Source organism: Podarcis vaucheri, assembly GCF_965113315.1.
Source record: "Podarcis vaucheri genome assembly, chromosome: 13".
Classification (NCBI taxonomy): domain Eukaryota; kingdom Metazoa; phylum Chordata; class Lepidosauria; order Squamata; family Lacertidae; genus Podarcis; species Podarcis vaucheri.
Genome location: NC_138751.1, coordinates 20,125,801 through 20,153,710, shown reverse-complemented (window position 1 = coordinate 20,153,710; position 27,910 = coordinate 20,125,801). Strand labels below are relative to the sequence as shown.

General features: G+C 44.3%; 2 protein-coding genes across 5 annotated transcripts in view; one reads left to right on the top strand and one right to left on the bottom strand.

Moving 5' to 3' along the window:
- The first annotated feature begins 1,491 nt into the window (after window positions 1-1,491).
- KMT5C (lysine methyltransferase 5C) lies at window positions 1,492-25,862 on the top strand. 3 transcript variants are annotated; one of them, XM_082197002.1, is made up of 10 exons: window positions 1,492-1,621; window positions 10,524-10,633; window positions 12,097-12,239; window positions 12,392-12,557; window positions 13,098-13,207; window positions 14,142-14,305; window positions 16,737-16,756; window positions 17,430-17,566; window positions 18,098-18,282; window positions 20,246-25,862. In XM_082197002.1, the coding sequence occupies exons 3-10, from the start codon at window positions 12,130-12,132 to the stop codon at window positions 21,085-21,087; spliced, it is 1,734 nt and encodes a 577-aa protein (XP_082053128.1). In that variant the 5' UTR covers window positions 1,492-1,621; window positions 10,524-10,633; window positions 12,097-12,129; the 3' UTR covers window positions 21,088-25,862. The 3 variants fall into 3 exon arrangements, with proteins under 3 accessions (XP_082053128.1, XP_082053127.1, XP_082053126.1); XM_082197001.1 differs by having other exon boundaries at window positions 1,515-1,621; window positions 10,372-10,633; XM_082197000.1 differs by lacking the exon at window positions 10,524-10,633 and having other exon boundaries at window positions 1,522-1,625.
- LOC309517668 (immunoglobulin superfamily member 1-like) overlaps window positions 25,399-27,910 on the bottom strand; it is a 31,368-nt gene continuing 28,856 nt past the window's right edge. For both annotated transcript variants that reach the window (XM_082197039.1, XM_082197040.1), the window contains exon 8: window positions 25,399-27,910. In XM_082197039.1, the coding sequence (XP_082053165.1) occupies window positions 27,752-27,910 (159 nt within the window). In that variant the 3' untranslated portion in view covers window positions 25,399-27,751.

The following is a 27,910-nucleotide window of genomic DNA, read 5'->3' as shown; positions in this document are numbered from 1 at the left end:
ATACCAGGAAGGTGTTACCTGAAACACAATACTCCAGACCCAAAACCCATCTCCAATGTGGAATGCAACCCTGCCTGAACAAATAAAGGTGTCAAGGGATGTCTTCCTGACAAAAGGGTATGTAGATATTATCATTGACTTGTGTGAAGGTGAATACTTGCACCATGCATGATTGACAGGGGCATGTCAGAAATCACAGATGCCTAACACCACCCCCTTTCTATGGCATGTTGGTGATGTTCTGATGACGCTGTCCCTATTTTATGGGAAACTTTAGAAAACTTGAAAGCTTCATGGTTCTTCTCTCTGCATGCTTTGAGGGTTTGAACCTTTGTTGAGACAAATAAAGATCAGGCCTCCTGGCTGCTGTTTGATTCTATATTTGCTTGGCTGTGTGTGTACTGCTTGAACCTGACCGATTCAGGAATCCGCAGGAGGAAGTTGGGAAAACGCTTTAAGTATAGTGCATCCCAAGAATTTGACTTTATCAGTGTGCAAAAATTCTGGGCTTCTCTATTAATTTCTATGGGGAGCTCCCTCTTCACGCTAAAGCACAAAAAAACCTCATGGCAACCGGAAGCTCTTCTGTAGTCCTCTCTTCCGTGGGTAGGCGGAACTTTACGGATCAGATCGTGTTGGGAGGAAGTTGTCTGAGTGACAGCAAAGCGGACCACTAATATTTGCTATTCGACAGGGAAAACGGCAAATAGATCAGGCGGACCAATAGAAAGCGCTAGCATTTTGGCGGGAAATTTCAAATGTCAGGATACTTAATAAGAGACGGTAGAGGGAACATTAGTCCATGGTGCCCCCGCTCCCCAGCAGCTATTAAAACGGAATAAAACAGCGACTGGCACCGTTGCCCCTGGTGTGACGAAGATCCAATAGAAACTGAGGAAGCGGAGAATTGCTGGCGAAGAGCAGTGAATGGCCCAATGGATGCCGGAAATGTGCATGAAGCATTGATAAGCGTCTTATTTGGCCAATGACAAGCCAGGTGAGGTGGGGCTTCTTGGTGTGGGCGGCAATAGTTATTTGACATCCAGTTATCCAATGGGAAAGGCAAGATGTTTCTGGAATTCCAGCGGCCATTGAGTTGGGCAGCGGTTCTTCCCAAAGGGCGCGACTGAAGGAGGAACATACGAAAATTTGACAGACACCAAATTCTCCCAATAGGGGGCTGGGGAACCGGGCCGCGTCCTCATTCGACTCTGTAAGGCGGGAGCAACATTTAACAGATACCAGCTTCGTCCAATCGGCTGAGGGGCGAGCCCCCTCCCGTGAAAGGCGGGAGTCTTCCCGGCCTAGTCGATCCAATAGGAGCCCGGGAGGGATTTTGAGAGGCACTTCCCTCTAAGCCAATCAAGCCCTGAACATGCGGGTGGGAAAGCGGGGCAGGCAAGGCTTCGCTCGAGGGGCACAATGGACGCACAACGGGAGGGAGGCGGGAGCTAGCTTTGATTGACGGCCCCGGCCGCCCAACGGCGCGTCGCGGGAACCGGGCCTGGGAGTGACAGGCTTTCAAAGCGGCAAATGGCGCGGGGAAAGGGGAGGGCGCGCGGCGTGATGCGGTCGCGGCAGCGATAGCCGCCGAGAGTGAGAAACAGGAGCGCGCGAGCAGGTAGGTGAGCGGAAGAAAGAATGAAAGGGATCAGAGCGGCGGGGGGGGGGGGGAGAAAGGAATGTCCGTTGGGGGGAGGCCTGGCGCGCGCGGGCTTCGGTTGGAAGGGGAGGGATGCGCGCGCGTCCGGGGGGGAGCGGTTCTAGGAGGGGAAAGAGTCTCCCCAGCCCTATTTCCCTCCCAATATGTGTGTGTGTGTGTGGGGGTCCTTGTGCGTGGGGATAAGGTGGTTGTGAGGAGAGAGGAGGCTGAGGTAAAAGCGAGGGCTTTTCCCTCGCAGTTAGGGCGGGCACTCGCCTCGCCTCGCCTTCTCTCACCTCACTTTTTAATCCTAAATCTTAACTGCCCCCCCCCAAACAAAGACTCGCACGAAAAGGACTCGCCCCAACGCTTGTCTTGTCCCAAGTTCCAGTCTTCCTTTTAAAAAAAAAGTCTTTTCCCTCGAAGAGCTAAAAATGCACCCCCCCACGTGCCCTCTCCTCTTTCATCCTAAAATGCCCCCCCCCACACACACACACTGTCAGGAAAAACTAAGAATACCGAAACCCTGGAGAGCATCCTCGGCTCCCTATTTCCTTTTTATTTCTTCAGTCTCCCTGAAACACTGAGAAGAAACCCCTCTTCCCCACATTTCCCTGCCTTTTGCCCTGTATTGTGACACCTTTTCTTTCCCCATTTCCAATCCTAATTACTTTCCTGCCTTCTCACACATATCTAGGACACTCACGTCCTTCCCCCCCCCCTCCTGCCAACTACAATCTGAAAGGAGGACTAGAAATATAAACAACTGCTCTATTACAGAGCTTTCCACACTTCTCATGTTGGTGACGCACATTTGAGACGTACATCATTTTGTGACACAGCAATTCAGTTTTACTAGCAAACCGGAGGTTAAACTAACCCCTTTCCAGCCCCAGGAGGAGCATGGGGAGCGTTCGCACAACACACCTACACACTGCAGCTGACACACTTAACGTGTCATAACACACAGTTTGGAAAGCTCTGCTGTATTAGTTAGACCAGGGGTAGGCAACCTAACGCCCATGGGCCACAAGCGGCCCACGGGGGTCATTTAACTGGCCCACGAGCCTCCCATGAACCAAGCCATCTTCTTGGCAAGTCCCTGCGCGCTGCGCTAAACCAGCATGGCGCGTGAACTCGCTTCTGTGGTGCCGGAAATCGCGTCTACGCATGCTCAGACGCCAAAAATTGCGCCTGTGCAGAAGTAGACACCGGAAATCATGTCTGCGCAGATGCAGAGGCTGGAAATCGCTGCTGTGCGCACTCACATGTGCATGTGATCCGGCCCACGGAGGGATCTCCGCTGGAGTGAGCCGGCCCAGGCGAGGTAAACCTTGCCGACCCCTGAGTTAGACAATTTGTCTGGCCTAGTTCAAGGCAATTACCTGGCCTCAACCCATCAGGCTTCGGGGCCAGAACACATGATGCTAGCACTGACTGCCCATGTAAGTGGTCTGCGCAAGGTGCTTCTTTCTGTGTGTAAAGTTACCATGTGTGGCAGCCTGTTGGCTTTTTGAGTTGTCATGCCCACAGTGACTGCCCTGAGCCAGTGAAGTACTGTTGTGCTAACTCTACAGGTGAGTGGGCCTATCAGTGTGGTAAATACGCTTATGTGGTTAGCCACATGAGGGGACACTTAGGTTACTAATTGGCAGGGTGGATAAAAAAAATCAATGATTTAAATCTTTTTTTTATCGGCTTTTTTAAAATTTAAATTGGATTTTTAAAATAAAATGCTTTTGAAGGATAATATTTTCTAAAGATAGTTTTCTATTTAAGTTACCTTATAGTACAAAGGCCATTCATCAGGAAATAAGAATTTGTTTTAAGTTTTTCATGTGTGCTAAAACTCAGTCTAAGGTTGTTGTTTTTTTTAAAAAAATTAACCACATCAGTTAACAAACATGGATACATATGCCATAATGTTAGAGTTTTAGTTAAATAAATTGTGGGTGACCTGATGGGATACCTGCCAAAGTCTTCAAAATGGGTAGAATTGAACTTGCACAACAACTTCACAAGCTCATCAAAAAAATCTGGGAGAGAGAAGAGATCCCAGCAGAATTTAGGGATGCCAAAATCATCAATCTCTTTAAAAAACTATTGCGGAAACTATTGAGGCTCCTCTCTATTAGCTGCAGCTGGAAAAATTCTTCCAAGGATCTTAGCAAACCATCTCTTAACAATATCCAAGGTGACCCTTCCTGAGTCCCAAAATGGTTTTCAGCCTTCTATGGGGACAATGGACATGATTTTAACCGCTCGACAGCTTCAAGAAAAATGCAGAGAGCAAAACCAAGCCCTGTATATGGGGTTTATTGACCTGACTAAAGGCTTTTGACACTAAATCGTAATGCCCTGTGGACTGTCCTTCTGAAAATTGGCTGCCCAGATAAATTTGTGAACATCATTCAGCTCCTCCATGATAATATGACAGCAACAATCACAGATAACAATGGCTCTCAAAGTGAACCATTCACAGTGGGATCAGGTGTTAAACAGGGTTGTGTTATCGCCCCAACTCTGTTCATTATTTTCATTGCCATGATCTTACACTTAGTCGAAGGGAAACTCCCCACCGGAGTAGAAATCATATATCAAACAGATGGAAAGCTCTTTAATCTGAGCAGGCTGGAAGCAAAGAGTAAGGTTACTTTAACTTCTGTCATAGAGCTTTAGTATGCTGATGACAATGTAGTGTGTGCGTGCTCAGAGGATGACCTCCAAACCATCCTAAATATCTTCGCAGAAGCTTATGAAAAGCTTGGCCTATCGCTCAACATCCAAAAAACCAAAGTGCTGCACCAACAAGTACAAAATAACCCCTCTGCAGTGCCACAAATCCAACTCAATGGTGTAACATTGGAAAATATCAATCACTTCTCCTACCTAGCCAGTTATCTTTCCATAAGGGCTGACAATGATGCCGAAATCCAGCATCACCTGAGCTCTGCGAGTGTGGCTTTCTCTCAATTGAAGTGCAGAGTGTTTGAGGAACGGGACATTCGCAGGGAAACCAAAATGCTTGTTTACAAAGCTATTGTACTACCAACCTTACTGTATGTTTGTGAAACATGGACCACTTATAAATGTAGCCAACTCCTTGAAAGATTCCATCAGTGGTGTCCGAAAAATTTTACACATCACTTGCGAAGACAGGCGAACTAACACCAGTGTACTGGAAGAAGCAAAGATCACCAGTGTTGAAGCAATGATTCTTCAACATCAACTTCGTTGGACTGATCATGTTGTGTGGATGCCTGATTATCATCTTCCAAAGCAACTACTGTATTCCAAACTTAAAAATGGAAAGCATAATGCTGGTGGTCAACAAACATGTTTAAAGACTCTCTCAAGGCAAATTTTAAAAAATGTAGTACAAACACCAACAATTGGGAAACACTTTCCTGTGAGCACTCCAATTGGAGAACAACCTTTACCCAAAGTGTCATGGGCTTTGAAGACACTCAAACTCAGGATGCAAGGGAGATACAGTGGTACCCCGCAAGACGAACGCCTCGCAAGACGGAAAACCCGCTAGACGAAAGGGTTTTCCGTTTTGGAGGCGCTTCGCAAAACGAATTTCCCTATGGGCTTGCTTCGCAAGATGAAAGCCCATAGGGAAATCTCCGGGACAGCCGGACTTCAAGGGAATCCCTTGGCCCCCCGCCGGACTTCCCGAAGCTCTTTTGAAGTCCGGCGGGGGTCCAAGGGATTCCCTCCCAGCCGCCCGCCTTTAGAAGTGCTCGGGGAAAGCAGCGCGCTTCGCTGCTTTCCCCGAGCGCTTATAAATGCGGGAGGCGGTGAGGGAATCCCTTGGTCCCCCGCCGGACTTCCCGAAGCTCTTTTGAAGTCCGGCGGGGGTCCAAGGGATTCCCTCCCAGCCGCCCGCCATTAGAAGCGCTCGGGGAAAGCAGCGAAGCGCGGTGAGGGAATCCCTTGGCCCCCCGCCGGACTTCCCGCAGCTCTTTTGAAGTCCGGTGGGGGGAGAAGGGCTTTTCTTCCGACCCCCAGCCTTCAGAACAGCCTTCTGAAGGCTGGCGGTGGGAAGAAAAGCCGTTCTCCCCCCGCCTGCCTACATAAGAGGTTCGAGGAAAGAGGCGAAGGAGCGCTGCCCCTTCACCTCTGTCCCCGGAGCTTGCCGTTCTCCCCCCGGCCTGCCTTCAGAAGAAGTCCGGGGACAGACTGTCCCCGGACCTGGTCTGAAGGCAGTCTCCATAGGAACGCATTAATTGATTTTCAATGCATTCCTATGGGAAACCATGCTTCGCAAGACAAAAAACTCGCAAGACGAAGAGACTTGCGGAACGAATTAATTTCGTCTTGCGAGGCACCACTGTACATGCTAAGAGGAAGGCACGCTTGGCAAATCCACACCATGATCAACTCCTGCCCAGAAACCAATGTCCCCACTGTGGAAGGACGTGTGGATCCAGAATTGGCCTCCACAGTCACTTACGGACTCATTGTTAAAACCGTGTTTATGGAAGACAATCTTACTTGGCTACAAGTGATCGCCACAGAAGATGATTGGTGGATGAAGCTTGGATACCTCAGAAACCCTCTGTTAGTTGCTTGCTTGGCGCTTTGAGAGCAATCCTTCACCTCTGTTATGAGCTAGATTCCATGGTTGATGGAGCTCCAAGCCTGCTTTCCAGATAGTCGTCTCTTGCTTTGGATACTTTTCTGAAGCACTGGGAGACAGTACAATACCTGAGTCAAGAATGAAGTGTCTCTTACATTGTAGAAATTTTAATGTCCTATGGAATGTGTCCCCTTCATGGATCACTGCCTTGCCATGGCGAAGGGGCTTGAATAACTCAGAGAAGCTATGAACTATGCCGAGCAGGGCACCCAAGATGAACAGGTCATAGTGGAGAGTTTGGACCAAACGTGATCCACCTGGAGGAGGAACCGGCAAGCCACTCCAGTATCCCTGCCAAGAAAACTCCATGGACAAAGACAACAGGCATATAAAAGTTATGACGCTGGAAGATGAGCCCCTCAGGTCGGAAGGCATCCAACATGCTACTGGGGAAGAGCGGAGGACAAGTGCAAGTAGATCTAGAGCTGATGAAGCGGCTGGGCCAAAGCCGAAACGACGCTCAGTTGTGGATATGCCTGGAAGCGAAAGGAAAGTCCAATGTTGTAAAGAAAAATACTGCATAAGAACCTGGAATGTAAGAACCATGAACCAGGGTAAGTTGGATGTGGTCAAAAATGAGATGGCAAGAATAAATATTGACATCCTGGGCATCAGTGAACTAAAATGGACAGGAATGGGCGAATTCAGTTCAGATGACTATCATATCTATTACTGTGGGCAAGAAACCCGTAAAAGAAAAGGAGTGGCCCTCATAGTCAACAAAAGAGTGGTGAAACTTGTACTGGGATGTAATCTCAAAAATGATAGAATGATCTCGATACGAATCCAAGGCAGACCTTTTAACATCACAGTAATCCAAGTTTATGCACCAACTACTGGTGCTGAAGAAACTGAAATTGACCAATTCTATGAAGACTTGCAAGACCTTATAGAAGTGACACCAAAGAAGGATGTTCTTCTCATTATAGGGGATTCGTATGCTAAAGTAGGGAATCAAGAGATAAAAGGAACAACTGGCAAGTTTGGCCTTGGAGATCAAAACGAAGCAGGGCAAAGGCTAATAGAGTTATGTCAGGAGAACAAGCTGGTCATCACAAACACGCTTTTCCAACAACACAAGAGACGACTCTACACATCGACATCACCAGATGGGCAGCATCGAAATCAGATTGATTATATTCTCTGCAGCCAAAGATGGAGAAGCTCTATACAGTCAGCAAAAACAAGACCAGGAGCTGACTGTGGCTCAGATCATCAGCTTCTTATAGCAAAATTCAAGCTTAAACTGAAGAAAGTAGGAAAAACCACTGGGCCGGTAAGATACAATCTAAACCAAATCCCTTATGAATACACAGTGGAAGTGAGGAACAGGTTTAAGGATTTAGATCTGGTGGACAGAGTGCCTGAAGAACTATGGATGGAGGCTCGCAACATTATACAGGAGGCAGCAATGAAAACCATCCCAATGAAAAGGAAATGCAAGAAAGCAAAGTGGCTGTCCAACGAGGCCTTACAAATAGCGGGGGAGAGAAGGCAAGCAAAATGCAAGGGAGATGGTGAAAGATACAGGAAATTGAATCCAGATTTCCAAAAAATAGCAAGGAGAGACAAGAAGGCCTTCTTAAACGAGCAATGCAAAGAAATAGAGGAAAACAACAGAATGGGAAGAACCAGAGATCTGTTCAAGAAAATTGGAGATATGAAAGGAACATTTCGTACAAAGATTACCATAATAAAGGACAAAAGTGGTAAGGACCTAACAGAAGCAGAAGACATCAAGAAGAGGTGGCAAGAATACACAGAGGAATTATACCAGAAAGATATGGATGTCTCGTACAACCCAGGTAGTGTGGCTGCTGACCTTGAGCCAGACATCCTGGAGAGTGAAGTCAAATGGGCCTTAGAAAGCACTGCAAATAACAAGGCCAGTGGAAGTGATGGTATTCCAGCTGAACTATTTAAAATTTTAAAAGATGATGCTGTTAATGTGCTACACTCAATATGCCAGCAAGTTTGGAAAACTCAGCAGTGGCCAGAGGATTGGAGAAGATCAGTCTACATCCCAATCCCAAAAAAGGGCAGTGCCAAAGAATGCTCCAACTACCGCACAATTGCACTCATTTCACACGCTAGCAAGGTTATGCTTAAAATTCTACAAGGAAGGCTCAAGCAGTATGTGGACCGAGAACTCCCAGAAGTGCAAGCTGGATTTAGAAGAGGCAGAGGAACCAGAGACCAAATTGCAAACACGCGCTGAATTATGGAGAAAGCTAGAGAGTTCCAGAAAGACATCTACTTCTGCTTCATTGACTATGCAAAAGCCTTTGACTGTGTCGACCACAGCAAACTATGTTGGGATACTGCCAGGGAGACAAAGTCCATCATGACCCCAAGCCGTCTGCCGGACGATCCATCGATCTCCCGTAGGCACGCAGTATCAGCAATTAGCGACATGAGATTCTAGAAAATATCTTGCCACATTCCAGAGCTCATGCACACTCTATCAGCAGATAATTCACAGCAAAAGTCACACTCAGGAGAGCATTATTTACAAGTTTTATTCAGCGTTGATCAGAACAAAGAAAGACATGACTGCCTGCTTCAGTGTCTCCAGACACAGAGAGAAAACGAAAGCAATAGGAAACATAAACATCCTGTGAACAGGAAATACGCAGACTCTGTGACTCTCAAAGCCTGCTCCCTTTTAAGGTGAAACGGAAATATCCTAACAAACTTTGGCAAGTTCTTAAGGAAATGGGAGTGCCTGATCACCTCATCTGTCTGCTGAGAAATCTCTATGTGGGACAAGAAGCTACAGTTAGAACTGGATATGGAACAACTGATTGGTTCAAAATTGGGAAAGGAGTACGACAAGGCTGTATATTGTCTCCAAGCTTATTTAACTTATATGCAGAATTCATCATGCGAAAGGCTGGGCTGGATGAATCCCTAACCGGAATTAAGATTGCCGGAAGAAATATCAACAACCTCAGATATGCAGATGACACAACCTTGATGGCAGAAAGTGAGGAGGAATTGAAGAACCTTTTATTGAGGGTGAAAGAGGAGAGCGCAAAATATGGTCTGAAGCTCAACATCAAAAAAATGAAGTTCATGGCCACTGGTCCCATCACCTCCTGGCAAATAGAAGGGGAAGAAATGGAGGCAGTGAGAGATTTTACTTTCTTGGGCTCCATGATCACTGCAGATGGTGACAGCAGTCACGAAATTAAAAGACGCCTGCTCCTTGGGAGAAAGGCGATGGCAAACCTAGACAGCATCCTAAAAAGCAGAGACATCACCTTACCAACAAAGGTCCGTATAGTTAAAGCCATGGTTTTCCCAGTAGTGATGTATGGAAGTGAGAGCTGGACCATAAAGAAGGCTGATCGCCGAAGAATTGATGCTTTTGAATTATGGTGCTGGGGGAGACTCTTGAGAGTCCCATGGACTGCAAGAAGATCAAACCTCTCCATTCTGAAGGAAATCAGCCCTGAGTGCTCACTGGAAGGACAGATCCTGAAGCTGAGGCTCCAATACTTTGGCCACCTCATGAGAAGAGAAGACTCCCTGGAAAAGACTCTGATGTTGGGAAAGATGGAGGGCACAAGGAGAAGGGGACGACAGAGGACAAGATGGTTGGATAGTGTTCTCGAAGCTACCAGCATGAGTTTGTCTAAACTGTGGGAGGCAGTGGAAGACAGAAGTGCCTGGCGTGCTCTGGTCCATGAGGTCACGAAGAGTCGGACACGACTAAACAACAACAACATGGAATGTGTTCCTAGAATGTATCAATCTTTGTGTACTTACTTAAATGTGTGTGTGTGTGTGAGAGAGAATAAATCTGGTAGTCCAAGTTTTCTTTTTTTAGAGATCAGTGATGAGGGGCTGAAAAATTTCCAGTGTTTTGTTGTTGTTATTATTATTATTGCAGAAAAATTTCCATTAGTATACATTAGTAACAATGAATGGGTGTCAGTTGCAAATATCATACAATTAAAGTCCAATTTTAAAGTTTTTAGTTTGTTTATTAAATGCAAATAAACATTCTGAATTAGATCATTCTTGAAGGCATCAGGAAATTCTCTGATGCAAATTAACCTAACTCATTTTCTCTCTCCAGAAAATCTACAAATGGGACTTGGTAGCTATTCTACTGTAGCTCTGGCCGACCTTTGCTCAGCATTGACCTGCCTGGGAGTTGTTTCTTCAAAGGCAGAGAGTTGTATCCCTGAACAAAGCAATGAAGTGATTATAGTCTATTTCTAAATGTAGGTCATGACTGCTGTCTGAAACGACATGTAGTGGGCAGTCAATGAGATGACCTCAGGTTCCTTTCTGAGCTGTATTCTGGAGATCCTCATGTACAACCAGGAAGCTAGTGAGTGACTTAAACTCACATGTTATTTTTGCTTGAAAAATTTATTATACATAAAGAAGTTAAGTGTCCCACAAAGGCATCAATGCATGTTCCCTTGGTGGAAAAATCCTAAATGGAAAAGTAGCATTTTATATTGGCACATAGCAACTGTGCAGAATTGTTGGCTGAAAAAAAGTTGACATCAGTTCCTAGCTAGCAGTCATTGTTCAACCCCTTCTCTTTTGGTCTCTTGTTGTTTGGGAACAAGTGTTCCTTTATCAGTGTCCCTGGCCCTCTGGAGAGAATGATACCCAACAGCTTGCATCCCTTTCTGTAAGTAATCCAATGTGCTCTGGTTTCAAGAAAGCAAGAAACAGCTGTACTCTGTCACAGCTTCCTAATTTCTCTGTGCCCAAGCACAAATGAGGGGAATTCTTTCCCTTCTTTAAGCCCTCTGCATGTGCCAGAGGATTTGGGGTAGGAATGAGTCAGGCTAGTAAATCAAGCTAATATCTGTAGGCCCCTGGTGAACAGTGCCTCTTTCCAGGGAGATCCATTGGATATTCCTTCGTGTGCTGTTGGATTGATGTTGGCTAAATACATTTAGTGACCCTTGCTATGAGGAGCATATTCCCACAGAAAGTTCTGGACAACTGATGTTCTAGAGTTGACTATAGTATACAACCATTTTGTGTATTTTGAGAGTATGTGAGGTTTAGTGATTTCAGGCTTTTTTGGGGTGATAGATTTTATTGTAGTATGGTTTTGTCGGCTTTTTTAATTGGAAAAAGTTAAGTATTCAGTGTTTACAAGAGGGGCTGTGTAGAAATATAACCTTTATAAAGTAAAAATATTTGAGTAGGAGGTTTTAAAGCTGATTTTGGGGGTGAGGAGGTAACAGAGATATGAGGTTGGATCGAATAGATTGGAGACAGAATTCCTGGCATGGTGGATTTAATCAAGTCTCTTATATGAGTTCCCACTTAAATAGGATGGCTTTAATAAGTGTCACATGCAGACTTTTCTGTAAAAAAAATACTATGATTGCAGTAAGACCAGTCCATTAAAAACATGTTTTCGTTAATCACTTTGTTGAATAAAGATTAGCCCAACGCAATCTAATTTTGTGGTTTATTACAAATGTAAATAAAGTCTTGCTGAGCTTGTAGTTCAGTTATAATGATTACAGTTTACAGTACCTAGCAAAAAAAGTGGTTACTGAGAATGCTATATTAATGTCATGAGCATATTGGAAAAAGAATAATGTGAATTTAAATAAACCTGTGGGCAGATCTGCATGCACATGCATAGGGAAACCAAAGATTTCAGAGAATGCAGATGTGGTTTATGGTCAAAACGTGTTTCTACATAATTCATTACCTTCTTTAATCTGAATTTTGGTAACTAGGGGTGGGAATTACGCACTGACCCCAACTTTCCTGTGTGTGTGTGTGCATCTTTGACTCTGTCTCCCTCTCTTGCACGTAGCACAGCTGAGTACAGCATGGTTCTGGAAGGAAGATGGGTTCTACTCGTGTGACTGCCAAGGAGCTATGCGAAATTGATGATCTAGCTACAACACTAATTCTCGACTCCTACCTCGGCTTTAAGACCCATAAGATGAACGTAAGGTGAGGGCCTAAGGTCTCAAAGACCCAAGAAGATTCCACTTGCAACACAGGGCAAAATAGAAATTGAGGGGGAGTGGTGAAGCTTGGGATTGAGGGGGAAAGCAGTATGTTTCAAAGCAAACCCAACTCCTCTCTCTTTCTTATCCCTTCAGCCCACTCCCAGCCATCAGAAGAAAGCACCATTTGCGGGAAGCAGTAGAAGCTTTCCGGAAGCGCAAGGACCTAGACATGGCATATCAGGCCTTGATGCAAGGTGGATGGGCCTGCCAGTACTTTGCGAAGCGGAGCCGTCAGCAGGAGGCTGCCTTCAAGACTCATGTACAACTCTTTTACCTCTTTGCTATTTCGGGAGAGGGAGGGTGAGAAAGATGTCAAAATCTGAAAGTGAGCATGGGAGGGATTGTTTTTGCTTCAGATATGTGAAAGAGCCCTTGGGTCGTATTTCACAGGAACCTTTACACCAACAGAGGTCATTAATTAGCAATGCTAATCCTCAAAATAGTTCTTCATGACACATACCTGCTGACACTGCTAGGTCAGTTAGTCCAGACACTCCACAAGTGATAACACTGAAATTCTTGATGTATCCCTCCAGCAGTTTTATGTTGCAGTTTCCCTTTTAAATGTGGATTTTAAAAAAATAATATGAGTGGCAGTTTTGGCTGTCTGTTCTTCTCTGAAGCACTTTCTCTAATGTCCCACTCCCCATCAGATCCTTTTTTTGCTCCGGCTGATGGAGAGGAAGACTATGATAACTCCTTGGTTCTTAGGAGAAGCATTGGCTAGACTTCTGATGAGGGGGTAAGCAGGGAGCCAGAATTACTAACTAGGAGCCAATTGTTTATCTCTTTTCTACAGATATTTCGTTACCTTCGCATCTTCCTTCCTGAGAGTGGTTTTGCCATCAAGCGCTGTACCCGGTATTCCCTGGAAATAAATGGTGCCCGTGTGGTTGCTACAAAATCATGGTAGGGTGGTGGTGGTTTGACACCCTTTCCATGTAACACCCTTCCACTTGCTAGTATTATGTAACCTTATATGGCTTACAGTAATGATGAAAACATTGAAATGCAATTTATAAATCATAAAAACAAGAACAAACAATGCAACAGAAAATAAAAACCATCTCAAATCCTCAAGCAATATCAATAGTATTTTAACGCAATTCTAAAAGTTTAAATTAAAACATTTTTTTTAAGTCCTGGGAAAATAAAAAGCTTTCCAGCTGGCACCAAAAACCACCAGGAAGATCTTTTTGGCTAGCAGTTGCTCCAGCTGACAAAGTGTGAAAGTGACTTAAGCAGATGTGCAGCGCAAGGAGCCCAGGGGCACCCCACTCCATCCAATGAAATCCTAAACTCTTAGTAAACTAAATAGAGCAACAACAACAAAAATGCAGGTAGAATGCAAGCAGGGGTGTAGAAACTTTCCAGTGTTTTGCACTGTTGGTAACATGTATGACTATCTCCCTCTTGGACAGAAGTTGTTGGTGTTCTGGAGGCTCAATGAGCTGTTGATTCTCTGGGAGAAAGTTCTCAAAAAGGCCCTACAGTGGTACCTCAGGTTACATACGCTTCAGGTTACAGACTCCGCTAACCCAGAAATAGTAGCTCAGGTTAAGAACTTTGCTTCAGGATGAGAACAGAAATCGTGTGGCAGCGGGAGGCCCCATTAGCTAAAGTGGTGCTTCAGGTTAAGAAGAGTTTCAGGTTAAGAATGGACCTCCGGAACGAATTAAGTATGCAACCAGAGGTACCACTGTATTCCCAATCTATAATGCAGGGAGGGAACTAATATTCAGTAAAGTGAACTTACATTTGCCCACCATTCTCACCTACTGTACACTTATGGGGAGCATGACAGCTAATCTATGATGCTTGTGTCTTTCTCCCTGCCTATAAGGAAAAAGAATGACAAACTGGAGCTCCTGGAGGGTTATATTACAGAGCTAACAGAGCCAGACGAGAGTCTCCTGCGGACTGGTGAAAATGACTTCAGCATCATGTATTCCACACGCAAACAGTGTGCCCAGCTATGGCTGGGGCCTGCAGCCTTCATTAATCATGGTATGTGAAATGTGCAGCTGGTCCTGGCTCTGCCTCTGAATCGTTGTTCCATAGATCTTCTCATAACTTCTGCACCTCCCAGAGTTGTAGTGTCCTACAGCCCTTTGACTCCATCTCTGCATTTTGTTTTTCCATTAATTTTACTGTTCATGTGGGCATACAATGTAGACTATGAATTACCATAATCTATCTGATGTGGGTGGGGGAATGAGGAACCAGGACCCCTGCCGTATTAGCAGTTCCCTACTTGGGGAACTTTTGCACACTTCCAGTGCTGATTTACATTTTGTTTAGGCAACATGGCTGCTTTTCTGCTACTCTAATTATAATACCAAGGTCTCCATGAGTGTTATTGAAAGCAGTAAATAAATGTGCAAAGGTCCAAGTAGCTTCTACAGAAGAAATCCAGACATGGCGTAGTGTCATCCATTTAGATCCATCATAGTTGCTTTCCTGTATGCATGAAACATACCATAACTGCTGGATGTGATTTATGTGCAGGTATAGCAGGTCCCAGATTAACACCAGAAAGTCCCTTTCAGTATGGAATGAAATTGCAACAAATTGTTTTTTAAAAATACTTTTACTGAAGAAAACAATTAAACCAATGTACAGTGGTGCCTCGCAAGACAAAGTTAATCCGTTCTGCGAGTCTCATCGTCTAGCGGTTTTTTCGTCTTGCGAAGCAACCCTCTTAGCGGATTAGCGCTATAGCGGTTTAGCGGCTATTAAAGGATTAGCGGCTATTAAAGGATTAGCGGCTAAAAGGCGCTTAGCGACTTAGCAGCTTAGAAAAAGGGGGGGAAGCGGAAAAAAATCGGAACACTCGCAAGACGTTTTCGTCTTGCAAAGCAAGCCCATAGGGAAAATCGTCTTGCGAAGCAGCTCAAAAACGGAAAACCCTTTCGTCTAGCGGGTTTTCCGTCTTGCGAGGCATTCGTCTTGTGGGGCACCACTGTATGTCCATAGAGTATCTCATTATAGTGCAAATTAAAATATTGAATTCAAAGGTGTCTGTTTAACTGCCTAAATCAGAAAGAACAGATATTCAATTCCTTCAGTTGAGTTTATCAAACTTCCATGTGTTTGTCTTGGAAGACAACACTTTTTGTTTCATAACTGTTTTTAAATTTTTCAATAAAGTTTGTAAAGGCAAACAAAAAAACCAATAACTTCAATCTTAGCAGCTTGTGGGACCCATCAGAAACCAATCCATAATAGAGAGGATCGAATAAGGTTTCCAGTACTCATTCCAAGCTGCTTGTAAAAGGTTCCTTTTCTAAATCTGGTGCATATTTTGATTTTTAGTATACACTTCCTAAGGATTCTGTCTATTTTGGTGAGTACAGGAAGAATGTAAGGAGGATTGGGAATGAGTATTAAGATAAGTGGGGTGTAGGAACAGGTTTGCTTAAGATGTATATTTATTTTTAATTAGCTTTCAAGTTGGTAGGCTTTTTGTTGGAATTAATTGAAAAGTGAAGGAATTGGTCATTCCAGTGAAGTCTAGGGTGCAATCAGTAGGTACATTCCATAGGAAACTGACTTATAGCAGTCAGACTATTTGATCATTGGTCCCAGCATTGTCTACTCTGACAACAGTTCTCCAGAGTTCTTCCCACCATCTACTACTACCTGGTCCTTCCAGCTGGAGGTACCAGGGACTGAACCTGGAACTTTCACTGAGCTATGTTGGGTCCCTTCATGAAAAGGCCAGTAAGAATTAGTTTTTTAGATTGCTTATTTTAGCACCCCATTTATGTGACCTTGAATGGAAACTTCTTTCCCCTCCCCAAGAGTTATTAATGGCTGAAAAGCCTACCCTTTTCTGGACTTCAGGTAACTAAGATCATGTGATCACTGAAACTGGATTTAGTTCTCTGTAGAAGGCAAGAAAAATCCTACACAGTGCAGTTGAAAGTCTCCTCCCTCTCTGAAGCACACTGTTTTGTTCAGCTCCCCATTCCCCAGAGGCTTTGGGATTTCAGCAGGAGCATCAAGCTAGTCTTCACAACCTTAGAAGGCTAGAAAGCTTAGAAGCTTGCCTTCAGAAAAAAGTGAGAGCGCTTATTGGGGTACTATGTTTAGACCCCACACCTGCCAGGACATGATTTGAGGGTGCACGATGCAGTCACCCTCCTGAAGCGAAGCAGCTTTCAGTGTGACTGGTACATGGATTGATGTCTGGCTGGGAACTTAATGAATGCTGCCGTGTTATTTCTTGACGGAAGGCTGGAAGGAGGTTAGGTTATTAGTGAAATGATAATTTACCCCAACTTGTAATTGCTTTGAGAGAAAGCAGGATGCATTGTTGAAAAGCAGCAGCATACTTTATCTTTATAACTTGTCTCTGCTTTTTTTTGAAAATCTCTTTCCACTACTGCCTATCCCCCACCCCATATAATTTGTCCCTCACCGTGGAACCTCTCAGACTGCAGGCCCAATTGTAAGGTAAGTCATTTTGGCTTATTTCTAGTAGAGGTGGCACTCCTTGTTTAAAATTCTGAGGCTTCGCATTTGATACAAGCCACACAAATTCATTCCTAGAAATCATTTATTATTGTGGCGTTTGCTTTGGGTGTAGGATATGTTGGAAGAGGTTGGAAAAGGAAGCAAGTAATACCTTGTAAATATTTGGGAGAGGAAGGAAGCTGTATGACTTACAAAAGTTCCCCCTGCTGAGTCCTGGCAGTTTCTCTCCTACTGCTTCTCCCACCCAGTTTCTCTCCTACTGCTTCTCCCACCCAGTTTCTCTTCTACTGCTTCTCAGGATGCTGAGTTTCAGCCATTGCTTCACCATCATAAAGGCTAGAAGCATGACCCTCATTCCCCATAGTTCAGGTCTAGAAAAAAATAAATTTCTTTGCCTCTTTTCATACTAGCGTGCTGTTTCTGAGAAGTGCCTAGAAGCCCAGTGTCAGGAATTTCTGTGTCTGCAAATAGAGTCTTGTGAAAATAAGAGCTGGGTCACTTGGGATTTCTGAGAGGGAGGAAAGAGGAGGAGTCTGCTTGTTGTCTCCCTCCACACACCCCCAGAGAGCATCCTGAACCTCTACATTTCTGGGTTTTTCCCCTGTTTCCTGCTGTTCCTTCCCCTTGTACATTGTTTGTCTCTGTACTGCAGTTTGTCCCAATGGATGGGAACACTGCCTGCGTCAAGGTGCTGCGGGACATTGAGCCAGATGATGAGATCACATGCTTCTATGGAGACGGCTTCTTTGGAGAGGACAATGAGTTGTGCGAATGCTACACTTGTGAAAGGTGAAGGCTGTGGGCAGTGAAGTCTTAAGGAATCTCAACTGGGGAATGGGTGGTATTTCTAGTGGTTTGATACTATTACCGTGCCTGTGAGTTGCAGACTGTCCAACTGCTCAGGTACAGAGAAGCTCCATCCTCAAGGGATAGGAGCGCTCCTGGGGTTGGTTGCTAGGTAGCACAGTTTGGATGGCAGCTATTTCCTCCTGGGCCGTCACATAACCTTTTAAAGAGCAACAGCAGCACCTAAGGATTGGGGGAGGATATTATACATACTCTTCCACAGGAGATCAGTGAATGATCTGATTTGTCCCCTTTCCCTTTTTCCTTCCTCCTTCCATAAAAGCCTATAATGGTTGCTATGTCTTGATTTTCCCTTATTGTTGGTTTTCTTGTAAAACCAGGCTTCGTGGGTGTGGGTGTGGGTGTACATTTATACACATACATACAAGCCAGAGTGAACTGCTTAGTAAATGCAGAGCTCCATTATTGTGCAGTTACACACCTCACCCAATTATCGACTGTTTCCTCTTTCAGGAAGGGGGAAGGAGCCTACCGCCTCCTGAATCAAACACCTCCACAATCTACCTCAATCAATGATAACTATCTGCTCAGAGAGACAGATGGCCGTCTACAGCGGTGGAAACGTCCGTCATACAAGCTGGCCCGACTCAGTGTGAAAGTGGGATGCAAGGCCCGGCGCAGGAAAGCAAAAATACATGGTGAGATGTATAAGAGTTGACTTGCTGAAACAAGATTTTGTGGGTTGCAGTTCTGTAAGGTAACATGTGGCTTGAGCATCTGCTCAATGTAGCCTTGCAAAAGAGATGAGCCTGCTAGTTTGCACCCATTTTCTCCCTCCCATGCCTCATCAAATTCAGCACAAGAAAAATTACTCTAGTGCTATTACAGTGATCTGTGGGGTGAGGAAAAAGAGTAGCGCTTTCCCCTGAGTTGAAGTGGTGTTAATAAATCTTCTTTGGTAGACACATGTTTCACATCCACACGTTCTGTGAGTCTCATGAATTAGGGCCTTTAGACAGTGGCAATAATGCATCTTAGTAGATTTACCCAGCAACTAAACATTCACACAGGTTTTTTAAATGGGGTGCTTAGTGTGTGTGTGTGTGTGTGTGTGTGTATAAATACACACACACACACACACACACACACACACGGAGAATCAAAATACAGTGGTGCCCCGCAAGACGAAATTAATTCGTTCCGCAATTTTTGTCGTCTAGCGAATTTTTCGTCTTGCGAAGCACGAAATCCCATAGGAATGCATTGAAAATCAATTAATGCGTTCCTATGGTCAAAAAAAGTCCAAACAAAGCCAAATTTGGTACAACAACAGTTTATTAACTGCTCTTTAAAGTCACACATACTGTAAAGAGCAGTTCAAAAATTTAAGGGAAAATAAATTAACTTTATAAACAAAACATGTCTTTGTTTTTAGTCAAAGAAAAAAAGTCGAGACGTTTTCGTCTTGCGAAGCAAGCCCATAGGGGAAATTCGTCTTGCGAGGCAAATCGCGAACGGAAAAAACTTTCGTCTAGCGAGTTTTTTGTATTGCGAGGCATTCGTCTTGCGGGGCACCACTGTATACAGTTGCAACACTTTAATGGGGAACAGCTAATGATGTGTATATTTTGGCAGTGGGGAATAGCTCAGCAACAATATGCACATTTTTTTTGGTTTGGGAGAATTAGCTAAGTATTCATGACTAAGCTAACACACACACATACAAGAAAGAGCAAGGATACAGGGTGTAAGAGGAGGAGTGAGAAACTGGAGGTGCACTAGCCTGCTCTTTCTCTCTGGGCCCACTTGTCAGAGCAGGTCTCAGTAATGCATAACTGGGCAGGGAGTACCAGGAGGTGGCTTCTAAAACAGTCACACACAGCACTGAAGATAGGAAGAGGGAGCAAATGTGGAGGCTACATTTTGTAGAGGAAAGATCTCCAGATTATAGTATATGTAGCAAGAAATAAATTTCCCAGCCATGGTAGACAATCCTGAAGAAGTGGAACTGGGGCATATAGCTCCTGGATTAGGTAGGAAATAAAGGGACAAACAGACAAGCCAGAACCCTGAAAAGGGACTTCTGAGCAGCTGGCACCAGAATCTCTACTTCAGCAAACAGGGATCCAAAGAAGCAGGAACCAGGAGAGACTTGAAAAAGCATTGAGCAGCTGCACCAAATAGGGAACCTGGGAGGCAGCAAAGGAAAAGCATGGGGAGATAACAGTCAGACCCTGGGTTCTGTGCAGGCAGCAAGAGTGATTTCAGCAAGTCAAGGTGACCGTGTAGTACCAGAAGTATCTGTGAAGCCTAGAGTTTATATACCCTCAAAAACAAGAGTTCCAGAGCAACTGCAATTCATGGATTTTGTTTTGCAGAGAAAAGTGGTGACACTCACTCTTCAGCTAGTTTTAATTAGTGGTCACATTTCCAGAGGGGGCCCCTATTGTAATGATAGCTGATGGTATCGTATTGCCCAAACCCATGTACTGTGCATATGACTTGCAGTATCACCTCTACTGAGGTGTCCAATTTAACTCTTAAAGGTACTTTTCAGGCAAAGGGTCCAGTGGTACCACTGCTTAAATAGGTTACAGCTTGGGATGGATGGTGTGGTGGGGAGCATTGCTCTTAGGGCTGACCTCCCTTCTCTTCCTCCAGCTGCTCTCCGCAGATCCGCCTTTCGTTGGTACCTGAGGATACTAAAGCCTTTATGTATCCCCCTGCACAACTGCTTGGGCTGCACAGCACGTAGCTGCAAGCTCAGTAAGCAGCCACTGGTGCATCTGCAATGCTGCCCTCCTTCCATGTTCCCTGCATCACATCTCCGCCGCTCTTCGCGCAGGAAGAGCAGCCACTTTGAGACCCAGCAAAGCTTCTTCTTCACAAGGACGTACAGTAGACCTGAGAGCCCGAGCTGGGCAGACCAGAGCGACTTGGTGGTGAATCTTGGCAAGAGAGTTCCCCTGCACTGGGAAGGTTTGCGCAGAGAAGCGGTGCGTGGGATTGGTGAGAGAGAACCACATAGCAGCAACGGGGAGCTTAGCCAGGGGGCAGAGGAGCACTACACAGGAGATGTGAAGAACCCCGCTGAGATCATGGGGTCTCATGGATCAGGATCTGGGGAACTATACTCAGGGGACCAAGAGATCCTTGGCTCTACAGGCTCTTCCTCCTCCGGCCAGGTCTTATGCAGAACAAGGAGCATGACCCGACGCCAAACTTGGGCTTTGCCCAAACCCCAAGTCTCACTATCAGCAGTAGACCCCAAACTTTCCCAGTATGCTCATGTCCGCTTGGAGACCCCCCTCTTTAGAGGCAGGCAGTACTGGCAGCAGCCCCCACCAGACAAGGGGAAGGAGGAGCCGACAGAGGAGCAGCATCCCCCAAAGCAAATTGTTTCCTTTCCCCCTTTTGTGCCACCCAAGCGGTTTCGACTGGTCGTAAGCCACGGCTCCATCAACCTTGAAGTGGCCTCCAACTCCTGTGAGGAGTTATCTTGATCTGGCTGGTCTCCAGCTCCCTCATCTGCTTGCGGAAGCTTGATCCTTGATAAGCCAGGGCAAAACCCACCAACCAGAATTTGCCTGAAAGCATCTGTTGACTTTTCCATCTTTGTCCCAATCACCTTGTATGGGGGTGAGAAACCATCGCTTTTGTTCTGTTGTGATGCTCACAAAGGGCTCAAGGATATATCTGTGCTAACAACACCATCCTGTGTTCCATTTCCTCTCGTTCTAAAGCAGATTTACTTTCCGTTTTTCCTCTTTCCGGGGTGCTCCCTCCATCACACTTGTACTCTCACTTTCCTTTTTAGAAGCACCCTCCACAACCAGGCCAAACCTTGATCCATTACCCCTGAAACTTAAGCCATATAGCAGGCTGCATGGATGTCTGGGATTGACTCTCCCTGTCATCTTACCGTGGAACTCCGCTTGCTTTCTCCCAGGCTCCTTTCACCTTTTGACTCCAGGTATCCCAATGCTCTAGTTTGTAGCAGTTCAACCATGGAACTACAGACACACATGGTGCTTTTGCTGTTTGTTGCCCCTAAGGAGGTTGTGAGGCTGGTGAGAGTGAAATGACTGGCGGGTAAAGGAAGCCTACATCTAATCAGGGAAGCCTCTTTAATTCTTTGTAAGAAAACCAGCAACCAGAAGTGCACATGCGCATGCAACCCATGCCTATTCAGCCCATTTAGCCTGATGACTGCTGTTTGCTTAAACAAGTTTATCTAGGGAATTACTCTTTCTTCTCTCCTCTTTCTCACTTTCTACCCCCTCCCACAAACTGCTTTTTAGGTGCCTACTGTTACAAGACATCCACTTTTCTAGTTTTTAAAGCTGCTTTTGTATTAGGTCTGTCTTGTCTCTCCTCCCTGCTGGGGCTTTTCAATGAATGTGTACTGGGGCTTTTTACACTGTTACTGACCTTTAAGGTATTCATGTTTTTATACTTAGATATGGCTGAGGTTAAATGGTTTTTTAGAATACCAGTGAGTTTGATAATTTTATGCAAATATTTCACACTGTAGTCAAATGGTAGAGAATGAAATAATTGAACTTTCCTAGCTCCGATCAGAGGATTCCTTGGCTCAGGGGCATTGTGATAAAGGACCTTCTTTCTGTGAGGTGCTGGCTTGGACTTGATAAATGGTTCTTACACATGTAGTAGTGGCTGGGTTCAGTTCAAATGTCATTGCAGTACAGTAAATAGATCATCTGTATTTTTGACCTGTGGTCCTGTCTGGCAGTTCTTGGGATTTCCAGCCGCTTTCTGAGCAACATTCAGCGGGGTACTTAGAAATCTAGTTGAAGATTAGCTGAAGATGAGAAGCCAACAGGTGGGCTGTATTGCAGCCAGTCTTTTTCGGAGAATGCTTGCTTCATTTTGCAGCCATTTTCATAGCGAGATTTGTGGTGTTGACTTTGGAAAAATCCATAGCCAGGAATCAGCAGGACCTGCTTTAACTTTCTCTTTTCTCCCTTCTTCGTCAGTTTTGTTTCCAATTTGGTGCATTTCAGTCTTAATGCCTTCTCCATATAACTTCTGAAAGAGACAGATGTGCATCTGTGAGCCACTGCTGTTTAAGGCTGCAATTCTATGCACACTTAGGAGTAAATCCTTTTAATTTGGTGAGAGTTCCTTCTAACTGTGGATAGCATCTGTCTTCTGGATGAGTTTTTGAGTTCTGAAACAGAAATCTGTCTTTAGAGCTGCTTCTAGAGTTTTGCTTGGTATCTGTGTTGGATATATATTATAATCCAGACCTTCTGTTTTTAATAGTTCTGCCAAGTACCAGTACTGATTTTTTTAAAAAAGTGATATTTAGGCCTTTGTAGGTAAGAGTTTCAAAAGCACAACTGCAGCTAGAAGGAGCTGTAGCTGCTCATTCTGTCACAATAAGGAAATTGTATTTATAGTGCAGGGATAATATTTTGAACTTGGTTGTGTGAGTGTGAGGACTTAGCTGTGGAGAAGGGTATTTTCCTTCACAACAAAAAGGCTGAAAATCCACAGACCTTCAGTCATGAGCATTTTCATTAATGGATCTGAGAGGGAGTCCATTATCTGTGTTGTGGAGAATGTTGGTAGATACTTGCAACTGCATATTCATGTGAAGGCATGATAATTTTGTTAAATAAACAAAAACATAAGAGAAACTTGCACAACTAGGTAACATAAACAACACTTTCTTTCATATATCTTTATGCTGGTAATTTGAGCTGTTTCCACCATCATTCATATTAATCTGCAAAGTTGCCTTTGTGCACATTCTCTATTCCACTCAACTTGAACTTCACATATGTATATACAAAGTAGAGCTGAAAAGTGTCGGTCTGTCAAAGCACACTAATAGTGTGTTGCTCATTAAAACAGTTGATATACAGCTGAAATTGCACATCTTTTCCTGCTCTCTTCAGTTCTACTTTATGTATGTTAATACATATTTCAGACGTTTTCCCCCCATTACTTCTCTAGTTGTTTAATACCAGTTTTGTTTGTTGTGGACAAACAATCCCAGTAACTACCTGCCTTCTCAGTAGTCACGCCCACCCTGTGGAACGCCCTCCTGTTACATGTCAAGGAAATAAACAACTATCTGACTTTTAGGAGACATCTGAAGGCAACTCAGTCAGATGGGCAGCTAATAAATTATCATCATCATCCTTATCCTTAATTGTTTAGGTACAGTGACTTGTGGTGCAAGTTATGTGGTTTATGGTGCTCATTTTGTGCTGATATGTGATTCTGTGCCAATAGTCTTGACACAAATTTTCACGTTACTATGAGATAGTAATCCTCTTGTTTGGAGAAAGAGTATGCTTCATCAGAACATACTACCAAACATTTACAGTAATAATATTGAGAAATATTACGAGGTGTGCATTTTCACTTGTATATCACTGTTTGTGCTAAAAGGGTATCTTTTTTTCCTGCCCCTTGCAGCTGATTTTGGCCCTTGCTGCTGGGAGCGCCCATGCTTCCTTCCCTGTCTGCTACTCTTGTCAGTTTGTGTTGTTCCATGTTTAATAGTAGCGGATTAGTGCACAGCCTTTAGGTAGTACTGCTGGGGCGGGGTGGGGTGGGGTGGGGTGGGTAAAGAGAACGGAAGGGGGTGAGATGATCAAGGGCTTTGTGTTAGGGAAAGGTTTGGGGTGGGAAGGGTGGATGTTGCTAGCCAGGACACTGAATGCTCCTGTTGGAGGACAGGCTGGGGCTCAGTTTTCACCTGTTGGTGCCTCATGTTTACCCATCTTTTAAGGTGGATTTACTCTTTAAGCTACCTCGCTTTGAGAGGGGGGGCATCAAGTCATCCCTTTAGGCTCTGTCTCTGATCTTCTTTGCTTTCAGTCCTGTGTCTGTTGAGTCTTTTCTCCATGGCTTTCACATGGGTGGAGGGTTGCTTGTCTTTAAACCTCAAGAGTGGTGAACCCAGTTTTCTTTGACTCTTGCATCCTATCTTAAACAGCTTCTCTGTCTCATTCCCATAAAAAACTTTGTCATAGCTAGCCCTTGTCATTCTGCCTCTGCATACTTCACTCTCCACACACACACCGACATACCCTTGTATGTTAGCATTGCTTCTTCCATCTTCTGTAAGGTTTATAAAGCATGCTTTTGGCCTGGAGCCAATCTGTTGTCTTTTCAAAAGAAGACCCCACCTCCCCTAAAATTGTGCTCAGGGAGGTGTCAAGGCACCTTGACCCTTGCCAGGGATGGAGGATGAAGAAACTGTGTGAACTGCCCTGAAATCTTTTGATGAAGGGCAGTATATAAATTTAATAAATAAACAAGCTAGGCACTGGGAAAGGTCTCTGGATGGCCGGGTTCCTCAGGGAGTAGTGGAGTGGAGAGCTTTAGAATATCACCATCTACTCTAATATTTGCAGTTTTGAACTGCAGTGTGTCATTTATAGAACTTATCTCTTGTGGCACGTTAGCTGCTAACTCCAGCTCAAAATCTCCTTTATAAGGGAATGGATTGCTTATGCCATAGTATACAGCAACTAAAGTGAAGCTTATGTCACTGCTCTACCTGCCTCCTCCTAATTTCCCCAATGCTTTTTAGGGCTTTTCCAGCACTTGTTCGTTCACTTTAGGATTAGAGTTTTTTATAATGAACTTGGGCAAGTCTGGATTTTTTTTTTTATTTTCACAAGAAAGAAGATGCTGGAGTGTATTCAACAGGGCTATATGTACTCTGCAATAAAACAAATATCTAGGCCAACATAAACCAAACTCTGAACCTGTATATATTGTGAAGATCCAGTTTTCCTACTGTTATTTTGTTTCTGTTTTGTTGGTCTGGACTGTGTACGGTCACTGGAAATTTTGAATAGGCTCCCTCCCACCCACTCCACCTTTCTGGCTTTTGATACTTCACATACTTTCAAACCTGTCATCACAGCCTTAAGGTCTAGAAACTTCCATGGAAGAGATCAGCTTGGCTTGCACCCAGTCTCAGATTTGGCATGTGCAGGATGATGCTGGAACATGTACAGTCCTGGCTTAGGAACTGGGAGTGGGTGGGGGAGGAAGGGGGCCTTTTTAATAGTGCTATATTGGAGAGGGTGGTTGGAGGGTGCTCTTGACTCCAGGAGTGGGAAGCTTGAGGCCTCAGGATAGTTCCTATCCCCGTGATCAGGCCGGTATCCTGTAGGGGCGTGAAGGCAGAAACTTGTGGTTTTGTATTTTTCATGGTGTGTGTATGTGTGTATTAGGGGAGCGTAATACTTTTTAAAATACTTGATTGGAATAAAGTCTTTTAAAGCTATTCCTCTGTCTTGGTGATGTGGCACTTAGTGCATGAGCAGGTCAATTGCAAGAGGAGATTGTAGTTGCATTTGCTGTTAACAGTTGTTTGCAGAGTATTGGATCATTTCAAAAGGCATGGTTCATTTGTCTTAAGCCTGGCATTCTCCAAGGGTAAAAAAAAAAATGCTTTTCTAAAAAATGGACTGGTTGATCAATGGAAGGATCAATAAATGCTTTTTAAAAAAAACAAGAAAATGGACCCAATAAACTATGAATGGCAAGAACTAGCAGGCTTGGCGTATTACTTCCCTACTTCCAGAAAACCCTGTAACTCTTAAGCACCTTTCAGTTTGTGGGCAACAGTACACTGGTTACAAGCCCAACAACACCAGACTCTTCTACATTCAAATGAAAGAGGGGGAAAAGATAAAAATGGAAATGAGAAAAGCATCTTAAAATGAATTACCAATCATCTCACCATTTGCACCATTACTCTGTAAAATTCTAAGAAGATTGGACTCTTAAAAACTTGGACTTTTCCCTAGTTTATAGATATATGATTGTTCTATGTGCAGCCAAGGAAGTATCTTCACCTGCCTAGCTCAGCTGTGAGCAACAATTTCTTTTGGCAACTAAGGTTTCTATATGAAGCAGTCCTTGATGACTTCTTAGTCCCAGGTCATAGGAACTGTCATTTCAAGTTAGGAATAGCAGAGTCGAGAGAGGTAGTTGCTTGCAGCATCTGAACTCTCTCCTCCATTTGGCTATTTACCGCCAACTCTCCTGATGCAAGGAGGAGAGGGAGGGGAAGACAATGTCAGATGCTGCCTTTTGCATTTGTTGGGCTTGTTCTGTTTTTTTAAATGCTTGGTTTGCAGACACCATATTTACATTTGATATGAGCTTCTTTGAGCGCTGCAGTTGAAAAGCGAAAGATAAATCTTTGACATAGGTAAGTAAATAAATAGAAACCTAGTCTACTCCTAGCATGGCTTATATTTTAACACTTGCTGGATCCAGGAGTTCAGGAGACTTGATTCAATTCTAACACTTGCTGGATCCAGAGATTATAGCTGTCTGGCACTCACAAACTCATAACAATGCAAATATTTCTGATGCCTTTTCAGCTTTCAGGTTTTAAATAAAATGCACACCTGTAATACAAACAGCCCTGTTATCCCAGAGTAGTCCAGTAGAGGGTGCCGTTGGACCATTTGAAAAGCTATTTCGCTTTTCTTTGTTTCACGTACAAAAGTACATCTGCTGCCAGAGAAGAGGTCTTTCTTCTGCACCAAAGCATCTAGTGATTTTTTTTGTTAACGACTGAAATTTGTAACCACACAACATGTGATTGGGAAAATGACAAGGCAGGCATTTTATATTGGATGCTACCTAAACTACAACAAAAACACACTAAATTAAGCACTTTTTTATATGAATAAGAAAGAAATAGTCCATACTTATGAGACACAATAACTACCATGTATTTTGTGGCTCTGATTCAGTCTGGATAAGCGGAATTCCATTTTTGTGTGTTAATTTGGCTATGAAAAAGGTGGGTGTTCTCTTTAAATGGAATTTGTGGGGAACTGGAATGGAGTCCAGCTGCTGTAGGCTCTTTCTCTCAGCCCAGCACCCATATGTGGATCTTTCTCTGCTTTTAAATAACATAGACTTATATAATATAGCCGACTCTCAACTTACGCATGGGTTACATTCCAAGGATAGAGCATAAAGTCGAAATTGCAGAGTCAAAAAACACTCTCTGACCACTGTTTGACCACTGGCTAGCTCCCCATGACACCTGACATGTGTTGATAAAATAAGCAGTGCTTGTACACATGAAGCAGCCTTAAAATGTTTGACCCCAGAACTCGGGGCATATGCAGCATCTCTGTAAAGTCTTGCCTACCGACCCTCCCTGACTTTGTCATGGGCCAGTGTGGCATAGACACAAGTTTGCGGGACTGTGGCAGGAGGAGCTGCTCGCTTGGTCCTTAGTGAGTTGTGGTTCAATACAGCGTAGGAGACTTCAGCAGGGTCTGCTTCTCGGTAAGGTTCTGGGGC

Coding starts and splice junctions, on each gene's coding strand:
- KMT5C (XM_082197002.1), top strand. CDS start 12,130: ATGGGTTCTACTCGTGTGACTGCCAAGGAGCTATGCGAAATTGATGAT. Junction 14,306..16,736: donor TGCAGCCTTCATTAATCATG/GTATGTGAAATG, acceptor GGAACCTCTCAG/ACTGCAGGCCCAATTGTAAG. Junction 18,283..20,245: donor CAGGAAAGCAAAAATACATG/GTGAGATGTATA, acceptor CTCTTCCTCCAG/CTGCTCTCCGCAGATCCGCC.